This window comes from Mus caroli, unplaced genomic scaffold (genome assembly GCF_978045245.1).
Source record: "Mus caroli unplaced genomic scaffold, Mus_caroli_1 scaffold_11, whole genome shotgun sequence".
Lineage (NCBI taxonomy): Eukaryota > Metazoa > Chordata > Mammalia > Rodentia > Muridae > Mus > Mus caroli.
Genome location: NW_028227266.1, coordinates 12,178,753 through 12,195,143, shown reverse-complemented (window position 1 = coordinate 12,195,143; position 16,391 = coordinate 12,178,753). Strand labels below are relative to the sequence as shown.

Below are 16,391 nucleotides of genomic sequence, written 5' to 3'. Positions count from 1 at the left end.
TTTAAGACTATTATCTCCTTTATTCAAAAAATAAATATTTCACTTTGAGTCAACATATTTCAAATCCCATCAAGCACAGAGAAGAAAGGCTGTCCCCTTAGAAACTTGTGAAGTGGAGCCGGGAAGCATGCTGCTGGATGGGAGGGCGACGCTGATCCCAACAGCATCACCCAGAGATGCTCTCCCCAGGGGCAGCGATGCATCGATTTCAGGAGAAAAAGGGCCACACGCACACACACACACATACCACACACACACACACACAGCTTTGAAGTCTGAAAGGCACATGAAGTGGACCATCAAGTAAATGGCACATTCACTGATAAAATGTTCCCTATTCCTCCCCCCCACCCCCCAAAAAAAGTAGAGAAATATTGATCAAGTCAAAGACCAGAGGAGACAGGACACTCCTGCTCAGAGCTTGGCATTTCGGACATCTCTGCAGAGGAAAGCAGAATGGACGTGCTCACTCGGTGATGGCGGGGCGTGTGGCCACGTACACAAACACGACAATGAGGAGCACCACCACAGCCAGGGTAGGCAGCACCACAGTGGTAATCTGCTGCCGCGCCTCCTGCATGGCCTGCTTCCGCTCCTTCTTGTCCTTCGATGTCTCTTTCTTTGGCTTCCCTTTGAGCTGACGCATCTTTGTTAGAGGATGCTGGGAAGATATGTCCAGAGACGGCTTGGAGAAAGGCCCACACTCCTCCGTCCAGGCAGGAGACCTCTGCGAGGAGAACAACTGTGGTCAGGAAGGAATGGAACAAAGGAAATAAAAGGGAGCTCAGGGCTGCAAGAGGCTCGGTGTGTAAGAAATGCTGCATACATGAGGGCAGGTCCGCAGCTCCCCAGCACCCACACACTAGGCCGGGCCGGCCTGAACATGCCCATAACCCCAGCACTGGGAGCAGAGACAGGCAGCCTCAACAGTCAACAGTGAGCAACTGATGAGGACACCTTAGGCACTGCTCTGGCCTCCTTTTGTGTAGCAGACATGCCACCCTGGAGGAAAGCTCCCTTTTAAGACTCACGAAGTTCTAAGGGGAGATTCATAAAACCTGAGTCAGGAAGTCCCAGCAACTGAGCAGATGAATAAGGTTGTCCCCTCCCCAGAGTTAGATAAGCAGGAAGGACTTCCGAGGAGATCCAGGCCAGATACCTGAAGGGGCTCTAATCGGCAGCTCTGCCTGGATGTTGTGCAGAGTGTTCCAGGGCTGTGTGTTCTAGGCATCACCCATTCTGGAGAAGGAGTGGGATTTCAGTGAAGCAGCTTCCTTCACACCATTGCTGCTGGAAGTGACCCTGAACTTAGTAGATCACTAAGTTGATCTTCAATGGTATCAATACTTTTGTCTGTCATTGGCTTTCTATCTGAGATGAAATAGACACATGTTGCCCCAGAAACTGTCACTTACCCAACCTGCCCACATGGGAATGTGTACCTGTTCACTCACATGCATACACCACATATACCACATCAATATACACTCGTGCATACACACGCACACACATGCGGGTAGTTCAAGCAAAATTAGTATGCATATTATATTTGCAACTTGTAAGTTAGGGGCAAAGAAACTGTAGAGGTCACGGCAAGACGACATCATTCATCTCTTCTGACACCTGCAAGTGTTGGGCACCCTCCAGAGCTCAGGCTACAGGTGGGGCTGATTCTGTCTTCTAGGGACCACACTGTGTGGTCCGGTCAGATTCACATTGAAGGGAGAATGCATGAGTCCACGGTCTCACCACCCCTCAACTGGTTTCTGTCTTGTGTTAAATTCTGAGACTCCTGGAGATACTCACGTCCTCAAAAATGAGTAACAGCCATAAATAACTATAACACACCTCTCTAGAGAACATAATTAGTTTTAAGCATCAGAAATATACTTTGGCTGATTCAAATTGAGAACTTCACCCAGAACTTTTGACATCTCAGATTCCTCAAAACAAAAGAGGGTCAGCTTAGAAAATGGGCAGTGTGATGAGCGCCATGGTGCCATAATCCTTGCTCAGATTCAGTTTCCATTGTACAGGAACCACAGTCCGTGTCTTCTCTGTCAGCCACAGTGTCACTATGTGTTTTCCACATGGCACTAGAAACAGATGCTGACTGCCAGGACCAACTCTACACTGTCCAGCCCATGCTCAGGTTCAGTATGTCCACAGTCCACGTTCCAACTCTCATAGCAAGCAGAGCAATCTCCAAACATGGAGGAGGAGGAGCCAGAGTGAGATACTAACCAAGATGGTGGCCAAACAACCACCAGGGGACAAACATGAGGTTAGGAAGAGCTATTCCCCAGTGCTCCTCTGACAAGGACTTTTATGCCAGAGACTATGTACTCTGTGTTGTCTGGAGCTGTGTGTGGCCTCTGTTATCTTACTATCATCTTAACAAGGAAGCAGACATTCATATCCGAGTGACCCTGCTAGCTGGCAGAGGCTAAGTTCTTTTTCATCGTAAGGTAATCTCTTAGGAAACCTGAATGCATACTTCATCTAATCAGGCAACTTCGTATAAAGGTATTACTGAGCTAAGATTACCTAACATCAGCCTCAACCAAGGAATACTTTGCTCCCCTAACTTTTACTGGTACTGACAACAGCCACTAGATTCTTCTTAGTGGCCCAGCTGTGACAAGCCTAGGGTGCTGTTGAGAGGCACTGGGACCTTTAAGAGGCAGAGCTTATGTCACCGACATGCATTCCCCTCCCCCCCCTCTCTCTCTTGTTTTGGTGTCCATCAAGAGGCCTAACAAACTTTTAAACCATGCGTCCAAGTAAGGCCCTCTCTTTTAGATTAACTGAGGAGGACATCTGCTATTGGAGGATTCTGTAGCAGAACTGCTCATCACTGCTCCTTGGAAGGAAGGCATGAAGCTCAGGAAGCCTAGACATGACTGACTTGACTTCTGCTAGCGTGTTCACAGCTCAGAAGTGCAGCTGACAGGCTACTTCCCCAGGCCCTGACATCATCATCTAAACAATGAAAACCACGGGGACCTAAAGGGGGAACGTGCAAGGTCCAGGAAGGCTCTGCCTGCCCACTGGGTCAGGGGTGGCAGCGGCTGGCTGAGACACCTCTAACACACATCTGCTCCTGGCTCAGGCAGAGCAGGTTGAACTTTCCTGAGCCTTATCTACTATCTGGGGATTCTCAGGGGCTGTGCTTGAGGGCAAACAAGGCTGGGTAAAACCCAGACTGGAGCAATTGAATCTGAACTGTACTGTTGTGCAACAGGCTTTAGTTTCTCTACTGTTCAGAGAACACCATGGGCTAAAGAGGAAAAATATCCTCCACCAGTTACCCAGTCTGTAGACAGTACCCAATGACCTGTGACTACGTGAGGGACAGCACACAGGGTCCATTCTCTTCCTGAACAAGCAACCAGTAGTAGTGCCTGACTGTGGCCACTTCACTGTGAAGCTGTCTAAGCCAGCCCCACAGCTGTTCCCTCCCTCAGAGTTCCCTCAAGCTGGCCAACAGCACCTTGAGTCACTGCATTAAGTAGCCACTCTAGCTAACAGTACAGTGTCTGACTTCCCATCCTGATCCTTCAACTGCTGCTGGTACTTCCCACATATGTGCAGCTAATAATCAAAGACCCCAGCCTCCATGACCAGCTCTCTACATACTGAGAAGTTCCCTGAGGCTGAGGCCCCAGGGATGGCACCACCTTAGTCTGCATTCACAGGACATACAGTCCAAATTCTAGGCGCCTTACCAGGTTATGGATGGCTCTGGTGCACCTGCAGTGTGGGCAGATGGAGAGAGCAACTCTGAAGTCATAACTGAAAGGGAAACCCTGAGTGTAAAGGAACTAGCCAAGACAACAGCTGGGAAGAGCACAGGGAAGGGGCAAAGAGGAGCCTGAACCAGGAGGGGCCAAGCAACTACTGGGGGCTTGAAGTAAGGAGTGGGTGGAGCACAGGGGCTACGGAGTCAGATCTTCCCATGAACTTAGTGAGGCAGGGGCTTCATTCCAAGGGCAGCAAAGGCCCTTGATGGCTTGAGACAGTGTTCTAGTTTGCTGCCTGCTGCTGTGATGAACACCATGACCAAAAGCAACTTGGAGAAGATGGAGCTTGCTTTTTAAATGTAATTCGGAACCACATGTACAGGGGTACCATCATCCACACTGAGATGGGCCCTTCCACAACAATCACGGGCCAATCTGATGGAGACATTTTCTCAGTTGAGGTTTTCTCTTCCCAAACTGACCCTAGTTGTGCCAAGTTGGCAAAATAAAATAAAATAAAATAACCTGGCATACACAGGGAGGCACAGTGAGCAGGGTGTCCTGGGAGAAGCAAAACTGGAATGGTCTAGTAGGTGTTGGAGTCTCAGACATCAAGCAGCCAACATGATGAAGAGGTTGGAGCTGCTTGCCAGAAGTCCAATGGGTAGGCCTTACTGGCATCACACGCAGCCAGTGAGGACTTGGCAGTGACAATGAAGAGGAATCCAAGGTCAGGAGACACTGGGTTGGCCACCAGCTGTCTAGTGACACCATCATGAGAAACATCTTGAGGACAAGAGGAAGGCCTGGTACTGGGGAGACAAGATCCCCAGAAGATGTTAACTTGGTTCATACCTGCCCACGTGTAAGGATGCCGAATGGGTGCTGCCATGGAAATACCCCGGAGATAACTGAGAGTCTGGAGCTGAGTCTGCCTGGGACTTCAGTAGGACTAGGGAGGTCACCACAGCAAGGGAGACAGATAAAGTGAACCTGCTTACACACCTGCATCCTGGAAGCTGTGGGTCAGTAGACATGGAAGAGAGGAAAAGAAACTGAAGCGAATGTTCATCATGGGACCCAGGAAAGCCAAGGTAACTCCTAAGATGACAAGACAACAAGAGCCATACAAGCTGCCCCCGTCAGTCCCTGCACAGCGCCTGCTGTGGGAGATTTCAACAGGACATGAGACGGGTTGTGACCAACAAATGCATGCAGCTGCCAATGTCTCAAACGATTTCTTATTCGTCTTTTAAGAGCCTGCTTCAGAATGCAATGTAAATGCTGCTTCCTTCTTTGAGAGAATTTTGCCATGAAAAAAAAAAAATTAGTTAAACACACTCAAGGCACAGCTGATTTCCATGTTGGCATGAACACCTTCATAGTCTCCCAAACTGTAAAGAAAGATAGCACACATTTTGAAAAGCAAAGTGCAGAGAGCTGACTTGAATTTCTGCTGGGAGATTGTATGGCCAGAAAGGGTTTTCCGATTGTATTTTAAGGATGAGGGTAACCAGAAAGTGTCAGAGACTGTTTGAGGGTCTAGCAGAGGTATGAGAAGGAGCAGAACTAAAAACGTTCCTGCAATGGAAAGAGCACAGGGAAGAAACTGATGAAGAGGAACAGGAACCTGGGGCCACCCTGGGAACACAGGAGCAGACACAGGAAGAGCATGCTTGGAGGAGACACAGGAAGTGTGATTCTGCCAGGAAGTGACATGGGGGTGTGAAGTCCGAACCTAAGAAGACAGAGGAGGGATGGTTCTGCCCATCTTGGTGGGACATAGCAGGGGAAAGATTGAACTGGAAAGAAACAGAAGTTCTAGGGGTTTTGCTTGCTTGTTAGTTTGGGAAGTAAACTAGAAAGTTAGCTGATTAGGAAGCTGGTGAAAGGCAAGCAAGGCTTGAAATAATTATAGTAAAGGAAAAAGACCCAACAGGGAGAGGCGGTCCATATGGTGGGCACTGCTCTGTAAGCCCGACTGACTCAGGGGTTCTTCTGGGCCAAAACTGTACCTTGTAGACATCACAAGGTCTTTGGAAACAGGTAGCTTTCTTCAAAAAGAAGCTGAGCCAACTGGCCTGCAATTCTAGAATCTGAGAAGCGTGAGAAGCCTCTGTGGTTGGACAAGCTTCTGCCCAGAAATGAGAAGCTCTTCCTTGAGGCACAAAGAAGGAACTAGAGAAGCTACTCAGTGTCCTGGGTGACAACATCAGGGACCAGAATGTGGTGGCAATCAGGAACAGAGAGGCAGCCTTCAACCCTGGGAGGACCTTCTCTACCAAGGCTTGTGTTCTTAGGTTACTGATAGCTGTTTCCATGGTGATAAATGCCTCTTTTACCACAAGCTGATGTTCTCTGCACTGAACATGGAATAGAGCCAGAATTTAAGTATTCCTCCAGAACCTTAGCATACTCCAGGAGGGAGTAGCACAACCCACCGCCAACCCACAAGATCTCCGGGCACACCACACACACCTTCCTGCCCTCAGCTGTCTTGGGGGCCACATCTGATGGCTTCACCAGTCCCTTGCAGAGAGGAAAAAAGAGGCGAAGCTGGCCATCTCATCAGGCTTTCCCCAGCAGCTATGCCCAACCCATGTTCTTACTGTAACTGCTCCCCCATTAGGTTTCCCTACACATATGCACTGTCACATTCTTTGATGGACCTTTTTTCCAGTTTGGAGGTCACCATGCACATACCTGATATATACCCCAGTAAGATGGAAGGAAGCTGGTGCCACCAGCTGGTCACCAACAGCCTCTAGCTCCCCAAACCAAAGAACCAGAAACATCATAAACATTGAGTTCTTCCTGATTCTAAAGTGACTTCACAGGCTATGTCCCACCCCCGCCAATGGAAGCCTATGGCAATTGGCCAACTCTGGAACCTTCTAAGTGGCCAATGGGAGGTGGCTAGAGGTAGGAGTGGGTGTATGGGGGAGATGAGGAACTGCTATGGTTATGACTATAATGTTATTCTCCCACACATGTGCACACCGATGGGGACACACACACACACATATACACATATATAGATATTGTGTATGTATGTAATGTTCTAAAATGAGCTCCTCCCCACCCCCTTTAGAGATCATAATGTATATGGCACTGAATCCTAGTAGGGAAACAGTGGGGAATGAGAGAGCCTGGCTGTAAGCAGGGCTGAGCCTCAGCTCTGCCACATGTAGTTACAAGACCCCAGGTGAGGCACTAAATGTTTCATGATCTGACTTTCCTCTGTAGAGTGGGTAGGAAGGCTGCTTTGTTGAGTTCCTGAAACACCAAAGCCAACCTACTACCTGTAGTACCCAGTGTACTCAATGGGCCAAAGCAGAATCCAGTGGGGGAACACACAGAAGCCTACTGCCCAGTGGGGAGCACACAGAAGCCTACTGCCCAGTGGGAGCACACAGAAGCCTACTGTCCAGTGGGAACACACAGAAGCCTACTGCCCAGTGGGGAGCACACAGAAGCCTACTGCCCAGTGGGAGCACACAGAAGCCTACTGCCCAGTGGGGAGCACACAGAAGCCTACTGCCCAGTGGGAGCACACAGAAGCCTACTGCCCAGTGGGGAGCACACAGAAGCCTACTGCCCAGTGGGAGCACACAGAAGCCTACTGTCCAGTGGGGAGCACACAGAAGCCTACTGCCCAGTGGGAGCACACAGAAGCCTACTGCCCAGAGAGGGCTGGCTGTCTTTGTATAAGAGGCTGGAAATTCTGAACACATCTGCAGCTTTGTTTTGTTTTAAAAGTTACTGCATAACTACGAGACAGAATCCTCCTGTCTCCCTTAGTTTTCTTTTCCCATATGCTAGGCAGATGTGTTCAAAGGTTGGTTCCTGCTATCAAGAGCAGGTGAGGAGAACAAAGGTTACTCTCAACTCCCTCCATCCCAGACCTGCTAAACTCAGCTCTGCCTAGTACTGAAGCCTGAGCATTTAAAATGCTGCGAAGGGACTGGAGGATTAGCCGGATATAAGAGTGAGCAATGCTCTTGCAGAGACTGAGTTCCATTTACAGTACCTACATAGGGCAACTCTAGCTGCTGCCAATCCCCTCTCCAGGGAATGTGATGCCCTCTACTGGCCTCCAGATATCTGTACTCAACTGCACATACCCATACAGGCATAACTTATAAAACCTTAAATGTGGCTAATCTCCAAAACAAGCTGTGTTTAATATAGATTAAATTTTGAAAGATTAATACCAAAATTGAGGAGTGTAAAATACCTCACTAAAAAGTTTATATACTGGTTATATGTTGAAATGGTAATATTTTGGATACTTGGGCTTAGATAAAGTTAACTTCACCTGTTTTCGGTCTTAATTTGTCTCCTAGAAACATTCTCATTTCCTCAGTAGCTTGAATAACACTCACCATAGATACTGCTCTACTTGAATGGAGCCCTAAGGAGTCCTAGGCTCCACCCTCCTGGAAGTATCAGCAACTCAGGCTCCACCCACAACAGTCAGGACTCCCCAGGCCTCTCACTGCCCAGTGCCATTGGCTCTCCCACACAGAGCAGCAGCATTACCCTTGGCTGCTGACACACTGGAGCACCTACACCCACAATGAATCCAGTATTCCCCCCTGAGCACCCTCTTCCAGGTACTGCCAGCTGCTACTGCCCCTCCCACCCTTGACTTCTCAGGTATTGCAAATGTACCTTGGAGGTAACATGACCGCCCCCACCCCGCCACCCGGACTGGCAGGAAGCCTGTGTGTAACAGGCACTCAGCAGGCATGCACTGAATGGAGGAGCAAAGCCCAACTGAAGCAGTTCTTCAGCAAACACACAGAGAGAGAGAGAGAGAGAGAGAGAGAGAGAGAGAGAGAGAGAGAGAGAACTGCAGGAATGAACTGTGCACCGCTTACAAGCACTTGTTTTATGTTTGCCACGGTCCTGCAGGATTGCCTTTTTTACTACTTAGATGATGAAAGACAGTCAGATTAAGTACAGTGAGTTTTCCAAGTTCAAAGACTATAAGGAACAAATACAAAGTCAACTTCCGTGGAAATCCACAATAAACATGGATGAAATAGTTAACGAGGAAATAACTGCCTGAGGATCCGAACTCAGACCTGATTAAAGCAACCAGCCCATCTGTTACTACAACTAAGAGCAGGAGCTACTGTTTCCCAGGCTCCCTACCAGTGCTCTACCGTGCATGCAACTATGCCATGAAAACAGACTGAGGCAGGAGCTGCAGGCCCCAGGCCCACAGTGAGAAGCAGAGCTGTGCTTCCAACCCAGCTCCTGCGGCTCGGCTCAGGTGCGGTTCCATACATCTGCTTCCAAATGGCCAGAACCAACCATCATCTACATAACACTATAGACAGCATTTCCTGCTCATCAGCTTTAGGATCTGAGGCTGCAGGAAGAGTGTGAGATCTTCAGGCTATCTTACTTGCTACTGACAAGAGTCCATCTCAACTCAGGCTTGCCCTGATGTCTAAAATAATATGCTAGAAAGCTTTTTGCAAACTTTGGCTACTAAAGAAATGTTACTTAATTTATTGAAAACCCTAGCTTTTTGTGTTGGTGCCTAGATTGCACAGTGGTGCGAGGCAAAAAAAGATGAGCTGCATCCTGTCAGAATGAGTGTGAGGTCTAGGCACCTTCGAAGAGCCTCTTGGTCAGTGCAGCTTTCTCTGCCCATCACTATACTTGCCCAGGACTAACAGCATGAAGGTGGCCAACAGGTGGAGATGTGCCCACCAAGCACAAATTGGCCTGGTTTAGGGTCCACATTAAGTTGCTGAGGACTGTGGCAATTACATATGACCACTCAACACATGGAGAGTCAGGAGCCAGGCAGAAAGCCTGCCAGTTCTCGGTGTAGACCTCACTTCTTGCACCAGAGAAGACAGTCTCCGGAGCCTTTTGCTCCTACTGAGATCACTTTGCTCCACTCTGCCACAGAGTAGGGGACAGGGACAGGCAGGCTACTAGGGAGACTGAGAAAGATGGGGAACCTGACTCCCACTGAGCATCGCTGCTAACACAAGTGCTTTCCCGGGAACATACACAAGAACAAACAATGACAGCCATGCAGGTGCCAGCTCCTCTGTCTTCTGTCTTCTGTCCTCTACTAATGACAGGTCAGAGGTCTGGCAAGCACAACCAGACTGAGGGGATCAGAACTACAGACAGAAGCACACCTCACAATGAGGGCAGAAGAATCAAGAAAACACACAATTTGTCAAACCAGGATCTGTCATGTCTAAGAAGAAATCCAAGAACACAATAGAACTCAGTGCTGACAGGAAATCCCAGGATCCTCAATAAGTTAGGTGGGTAACATTTCTTAGCAACTGAAGTTTGCAAAGTACTTTCCTGTGCATTATTCATTTCTTCCTCACAGCTGCTCTGCATGGCGCCTGGCCTTACTTAACAAGAACAGACAGCACATACAGAGCAATTAAGGGCATGGCAGGGTCTCAACCCTATCCCAGTAGTTCCAGGGACAGTGACCCTGTAGACCATTGGCCTCTTAGACCTTCAATTATTCCATTGTAAATTAGGGATAAAGATACCTCTCGTTCAACTATTTCTTAAGTTATACTATACACTGGGGCAAGGATTCAGCTGTGAACTAAGCGGGGGGGAAAAACTGTTGCCCTCGGTAGGGCGCTGTCTTCACTCACAGGGAATGTGAGATGGACACCAGCCTCCAGGAGGCTGCTAACTTTCTGGTGAATGGTGGAGAGGGCTTCAGAGAAAGTGACCCTGAAGCAGAGTCTGGAAGAAGGTAAGGAATAGCCTGTTAAGATTGCTGGGATAACCTTCCAGGTGGACAGCAGAGCAGAATCAGCCCCTGGTGGGCTCGTCTGGCATACCTTAGCATGACCCAGAGACCAGTGAGGATGCAGAGGGCTTCAAACCCGGGATGAGGTGCCTATTTAACATATCAAAGTGGACTTGGCCACCTCTCCCTGCAATCCCTCAGTCCCTACCTATTACTGGGCCCTCCTGGCTGGCATACCCCAGCCCTTACCCTAAACTTCTCCAGCCCAGAGGATAATATATAATCCCTATATAATCCAACCATTGTGGCTACTGGTTCTTTTTGTACCCTTGGGTCTCCTGGCCGCTGTGCCTCGTTTCCCTGCTCTCCCCTCTGCCATCCCCTTCCCCCTCTCCTCACAGGGCTCTGAGTCATGTCCACTTCAGACTCTCCAGATGTCCTTGCCTCTGGCTATACTCTCCCACAAGTCTATAATCAATTTCCTTCTCCAGCACACTTAGAAACAGTCATGATCCTTCCTTTTTTATTTTACTCAAGTGTCATGCTGAAAGGTCAGAAAGCTGGAGCAGGACAAGAGCAAGATGAAGACTCACAAGCCATCTGCCAACATAGTACAATAGCTCTGTGGGAAAACTCCCCGGAGGCAAAGACTGAAGCAAGGGCTCAGTGATGACTCTAATGAATCCTTCATGCATGGTGTGGTGACTTGGTGTAGGGGGGGGAACACATGTGGTCACATGCTGGGTGCACCTAGAGAGACTGATAGATGGGGAACTTGGTAAGAAAGACAGAAACAGACTAAAGAGTGTTGTGAGCAACAGACCTTGGTGGAGAAGACACTAGAGTGGAAACAAGGAAACAGATACTTGAACACATGAGTCAGCTCTGAGACCCCATTAGAGCACATCAAGACCCTGAGCAGGTAGCTGAACAAGGCTCTGCCTTGTTCAAGGAGAAGCTGGTCTGGATTCAGGAGGTATGGGAGATGAGAGGTGGTCTGAAAAAGCTGATGAGAATGCACAGGCCAAAACAGGATCCGAGAACCACGCTCTGCTGCCAGCCAATGCGTGGACCCTGGGGAGCTGAGAGGAACCAGCAAGAGATAAAAGAACAGGAAAATGAGCGAGAACACAGCATCTGTGAAGATGGGGGGAGGGCAGGGAGGGCTGCCCACAAGTGGGTCATCAAAGCCTCTGACAGCTATGCAAGGGACAGGGCAGGTAGAAAGGAACCCTCAGTAGACAATCATGAGTGACAGCAGTCCTGTCACTATGAGCAGTTCACTAGAGATCTTTGCCTCAGGCTTCTCACCTGAAAATCGGGGCAAGCAGCTGCCCCGAGGGACCTAAGCATGAGAACAACACCCACGGCACTGAGTATAATCCAAGTACCCATCTATCAGTTCTCATGGCGGGAGTACTGACAAAACAACTGTGCATGAAAAAGTACCATGGGGAGAAAACACCAGCCCAGCAGCCAGGGCAAGCACGGGTGGAAAAGCCACAGAACACCTGTTCAGGTAGGACAAGGAATTGCTAGAGGACTGAGGTGTCTACTGCAGCACAAGGCCCAGCTTGTCACAGGCCATGCATCTCAAAAAAGGTAAGCCAACTGCTACCCAAGAGAATACACTGTTAAATTCTCATTCTGCCATGCCCACTAAGCCACAGCCCTCCCTTTTGAGTTTGAGTTATTGCCATATTTCCCAGAATAACTTGTAATTGCATGTTTCTCCTGTTTATGAGAAAATAGTCTTGGCTCAGAGGTATGTGGGTATTGAAGGGGACCTCCTGAGCACAGACTGGTCTCTTACACACCTTCCATTATCCAAAGCATTGTGTATCAACAAGGGCTGAGCTGAATGTCAAGTTGTGGCCCTAAAAGATGGACCCTGAACCAATAAGAAGTTACAGGGAGCTGGGCTGGACTAGCTTTGAGGTGGGGAGCTTTCTCTCTCTAGGAGAGGCCTAAGGAGTCAGGAAGATGAACTGCAGACTGCAGAAGAAATCCTGCAGTTGGGTCACAGAGACATCTCCCATAGCTGCTGATGCTCCTTTCTACTCTGGAACATCCTCTACCTGAAGCACAGGTTCCTCTGAGATGGAAAGGACATCACATGTGTGAAGGAGCAGCTGTCTCAGACACTGCCACTCCTTAATGGCCAACCCCTATTCAAACCCATAGTATCCTCAACTTCATCTGCCATTCAGTTAGACACTAAGATAGCAGGCACACCAAGCAAGACCAGATCATCTCTTGGCTAATGATACATCAGCTTAGGACTAAGGCAAGGTTCAGGGGAGAATTCACTAATAGGTGTAGACCAGTCAACTACGCATATTAAGTTTAAGTCATTTCTCTAATTTCTCCATCTGAAATAGGCAGAATGGGGTGACCATCTCCTTTTAAAGGCCAGGTTTGGGGCACAACCAGCCTAATACTAAAACTTCATCTTATCTGCTCTGTCACCTTCAGATGTCAGGGAGCCCTCTGCAACATTAGCCTTGTTGTGCATATTGTCACAGATCATGATGAGGCATTCTGTGGCTCTCACTGACCCCTGACAACATCCTCAGGCCTCCAGCTCTCCATGGTCATTTGGCCCTCATCCCAGAGAAAAGAAGCCAATACTGAGGTTCTAGAGTTGACCTGGGCCCAGAACACGCATAGGTAATGTGTCAGTGTCCAACCTGAGCAGTCTGGTTCCCCATAAGCTTGTTATATTCTCAGCCTGCTCTTCACTAATAAGCTTGTTACATTCTCACCCAAAAACTATTCATGTTTAACATCCTTTATACGTTACTTCCCACAGATGGAAATAAGGTCCTCAAGAGGCATGGCACATCACCCTGTGACTCTGTCTCACCTGTGGCTGATGCATTATGTTGTACCCCAAACAGGAACATGTCATTTGACCAGAACTTGCCAGCCTGTCCTTGCACCAAGATTTGGGCACACTCCCCTTTCCTTCTTAGACATGACTACAGCCCGTGTGTTCTGACAGGCACAGACTTCACGAACAAGCTAAATACCACAAGCACCTGCATCTGCAGAACCTCTAAAATGAAAAGCCACCTCTAAGCTAAAGTATAGTAAGTAATTATAGAGCCAGACGATGCAGACACATAAAAATGGAAGGGGGAACGAGGGACCGCCTGTGGTTTTTAAAAAAGAATAGTGTAATTGAGGAAAATATGTAATAAAAATATTAAAAATTAAAAAAAAAAAAAAGAATAGAAACTGCCTATCCCCAAAACTCTATGTAGGCCCTTCTTGATAAAGAAACTGGGGCTCACAGCCCACCTTCAGGGCTGGACCTGGAGATGAAGACAGAGAAGAATTCGCTTCACACTTCATGTATTCATTCAACAGACATTTGTCATGAGCCATCATGCTGGGACCTGACTGTGCAGGAACACGCACACTTCCTGGAAGCATCCCTCAGCCCAGTATTGATCCACTGACAGACAGACAGACAGACAGACAGACAGGTCTAGGAAACAGTCGCTATTCACCGCATACAAGGCAGCTTTGGTGTGTGAGATATCTGATCCTGGTGGTGGAACCTGGCCTCTTGGAACTTGAGCTCTAACTGAGGAAGACAGCAATAAATAACTGCTGTGTGAAAGGTATGAGCAGAGATGTGTGAGCAGAGATGGAGCAGGAGGGGGCTGGGGCAGGCAGTGATATAGGACCTCTCTCTGATTACAAAGGAGGATAAGAGGAGGGCATCAGGTAGAAACAAGGAAGAGGAGGTCCTGAAAGGTGTCACATTCAGGAAGATGCCCATGGCAGTCAGAGCAGAGGGGCCGATGTGGTTAGCAGCCCAGAAAAAGGCAGCACTGGAGAGATAGAATCAAAGCACTACCAAAGCTAACTGGTGATATCTTGAGGCCTATTATCTGGCTTCACTGCAGCCCCAGGCTCCTGAAACAAAAAAGATCGAATATTCTGCAAAAGACAGGCAGTGAACTGGGTGCTATAAATATTTACCAAGTTCATGGGGATTTCCTAAGTGTGGGTCTAGGGGTGGGAGAAGGAAAATGGCCTCATCAGAAAATGACCTTGAACTACTAAAGTTCACTTGTCATTAACAAATGGATACATATTTGGCCTTGAATTTAGACACCTTCTTTTGGTTTAAACTTTAAGCTGACTTGCTAAAGTGAACATGGAAGCTGGCTAGCTTGAGTAAACTGTACAGAACAAAGGGGCTTTAGGGAACAGAAGGTGGGCTTCCCACCATCTCTGACTTCCCTACATTCCTGTTTAGCCATGGCATGTAACCACTCAGACCTCCGTGCAGTCACTATCAATAAGTCAAGGAGAGCTTGTCTGGTCCCTGGCCTTGCCCACCACCCACTGCTGCTGACTGACTCATCAGGGGGCTGATCAGGCTCCTACAGTACTAAACCTAGCACCTGAACTCACTGCACCCCACATAAGGGAAAGCTGGAGTCCTTGAAAGGGAAAGTCCATTCTGATCTGCCTCCCTCTCCCTCAAATTCCCATCCAGGACTCCTACTGCCAGTGCTACACAGTGCTGATGCACCTTCAAGGTCCTACATGTGCTGAGTGCGGACCTGGCCCCGGAGCAGCTCATCCACAGTCTCATGTCTGTCTGCAATAGTGGGAGAGAACACCTGCTACTTCAAGCCTTCCCATCTGACCTGTGTCAGCCTGTTCCTCTTGTTAATACTGCTGAAGCAGAAAGCATGGACACGCCCTGACCTCCCCTCTGTGCTACCCCAGATACAGAAGCTCTATCCTTGCCACTCGTCACCCCCTCCTCCTGATACAACTTCTCATGTGCCCTCTCTTCTCTATCCCCACAGCCTTGAATTCTGGTCTGATCTTTGATCGTTAAGGTTGCCAAAACAGGTGCCTAACCTGTGCATTCCCCTAAGCCCACTGCTCTCTCAAGCCTGAGGTAGGAAAACGTACCGGAACCCTTCTGAAACCCTGCTCATAGGGGCAGGGTAAAGCAAGCCATACCTGCCCATCCCCCTCATTTCCTCTTACCAGCAAAGATATAGGGCAAACTTCAAAATCACTATAGCAGCAGATACGGGAGATGTGAATGTCTTCAGCAGAAGATACAGATGACTCATCTAAACCTTATTCCTGTTTGAAAGTATAGTCACTGGAAACTTCTTCAGCATGAAAATATTACTGGCATAAATGTGCATTATTCGATATGCAGGGTCAAAAACCAACCTGTCAGACTAATAATGAGAAAACCAAGCGAGCAATAACTGATCGTTAAACATCTAGATTCCCAGCACTTAGAAACTGTTAAGAATTCAAGATTTTGCTGACACAGCATCATTAGAGTACATTTCCTAAGATCTGAGGAAACTAGAAGCCAGAATGTCCCAGCCCAGCAGCCCTGGCTAGTAGTGCTGAGAGAGAGCACCCACTGGACCTCTGCATTTTAGCTGCATCTCATCTTCCTGGTTAAGTCACAAAACTGGAGTCAGGCCTCACAATGGGGAGTCTGAATTCTGAGTCTCACATCCATGAGAACAGAGAGAGAGAGATGGAGAAATGGCTCTACAGATAAAGGTGCTTTCCACCAAGCCTGACAACCTGCACTTGACCCCTGCCAACTGCATGCTGGGAGAGAGCCAACTCCCTCACTGTTCTCTGGCTTCCATACAAGCCACAGCACATGCCCATCCCAGTGCAAACACACACAATAAATTAACAATAGACTAAAGGACATGGGGTGGGCTCTCCTGTTCCTCTCTTGTTCTTTCCCTATTTCCCTTCCCCCCTCTCTGTCCATGTGCTCAAGGCCACCCCCACCCCCCACCCCCCCCCCGGCCTTTCTCTGTCTCTACTACCCTAACTCCCCTTCCCATGCCCTGAATAAACTCTATTCTATACTT

The 16,391-nt window shown here is 48.5% G+C and overlaps 1 protein-coding gene across 11 annotated transcripts in view; it reads right to left on the bottom strand.

Annotated features, from left to right (window-relative positions):
- Smco4 (single-pass membrane protein with coiled-coil domains 4) overlaps positions 1-16,391 on the bottom strand; it is a 52,372-nt gene continuing 35,981 nt past the window's right edge. For 5 of the 11 annotated variants that reach the window (XM_085844418.1, XM_085844419.1, XM_085844422.1 and 2 more), the window contains exons 3-4: positions 1,160-1,239; positions 1-727 (exon numbers count right to left, since the gene is read on the bottom strand). In XM_085844418.1, the coding sequence (XP_085700544.1) occupies positions 467-727; positions 1,160-1,231 (333 nt within the window). In that variant the 5' untranslated portion in view covers positions 1,232-1,239 and the 3' untranslated portion in view covers positions 1-466. Of the gene's footprint in view, positions 728-1,159; positions 1,240-3,833; positions 4,763-16,391 lie in introns of those variants that run through there. The other 6 variants (XM_021172414.3, XM_021172415.3, XM_085844425.1 and 3 more) reach the window with 2 other exon arrangements.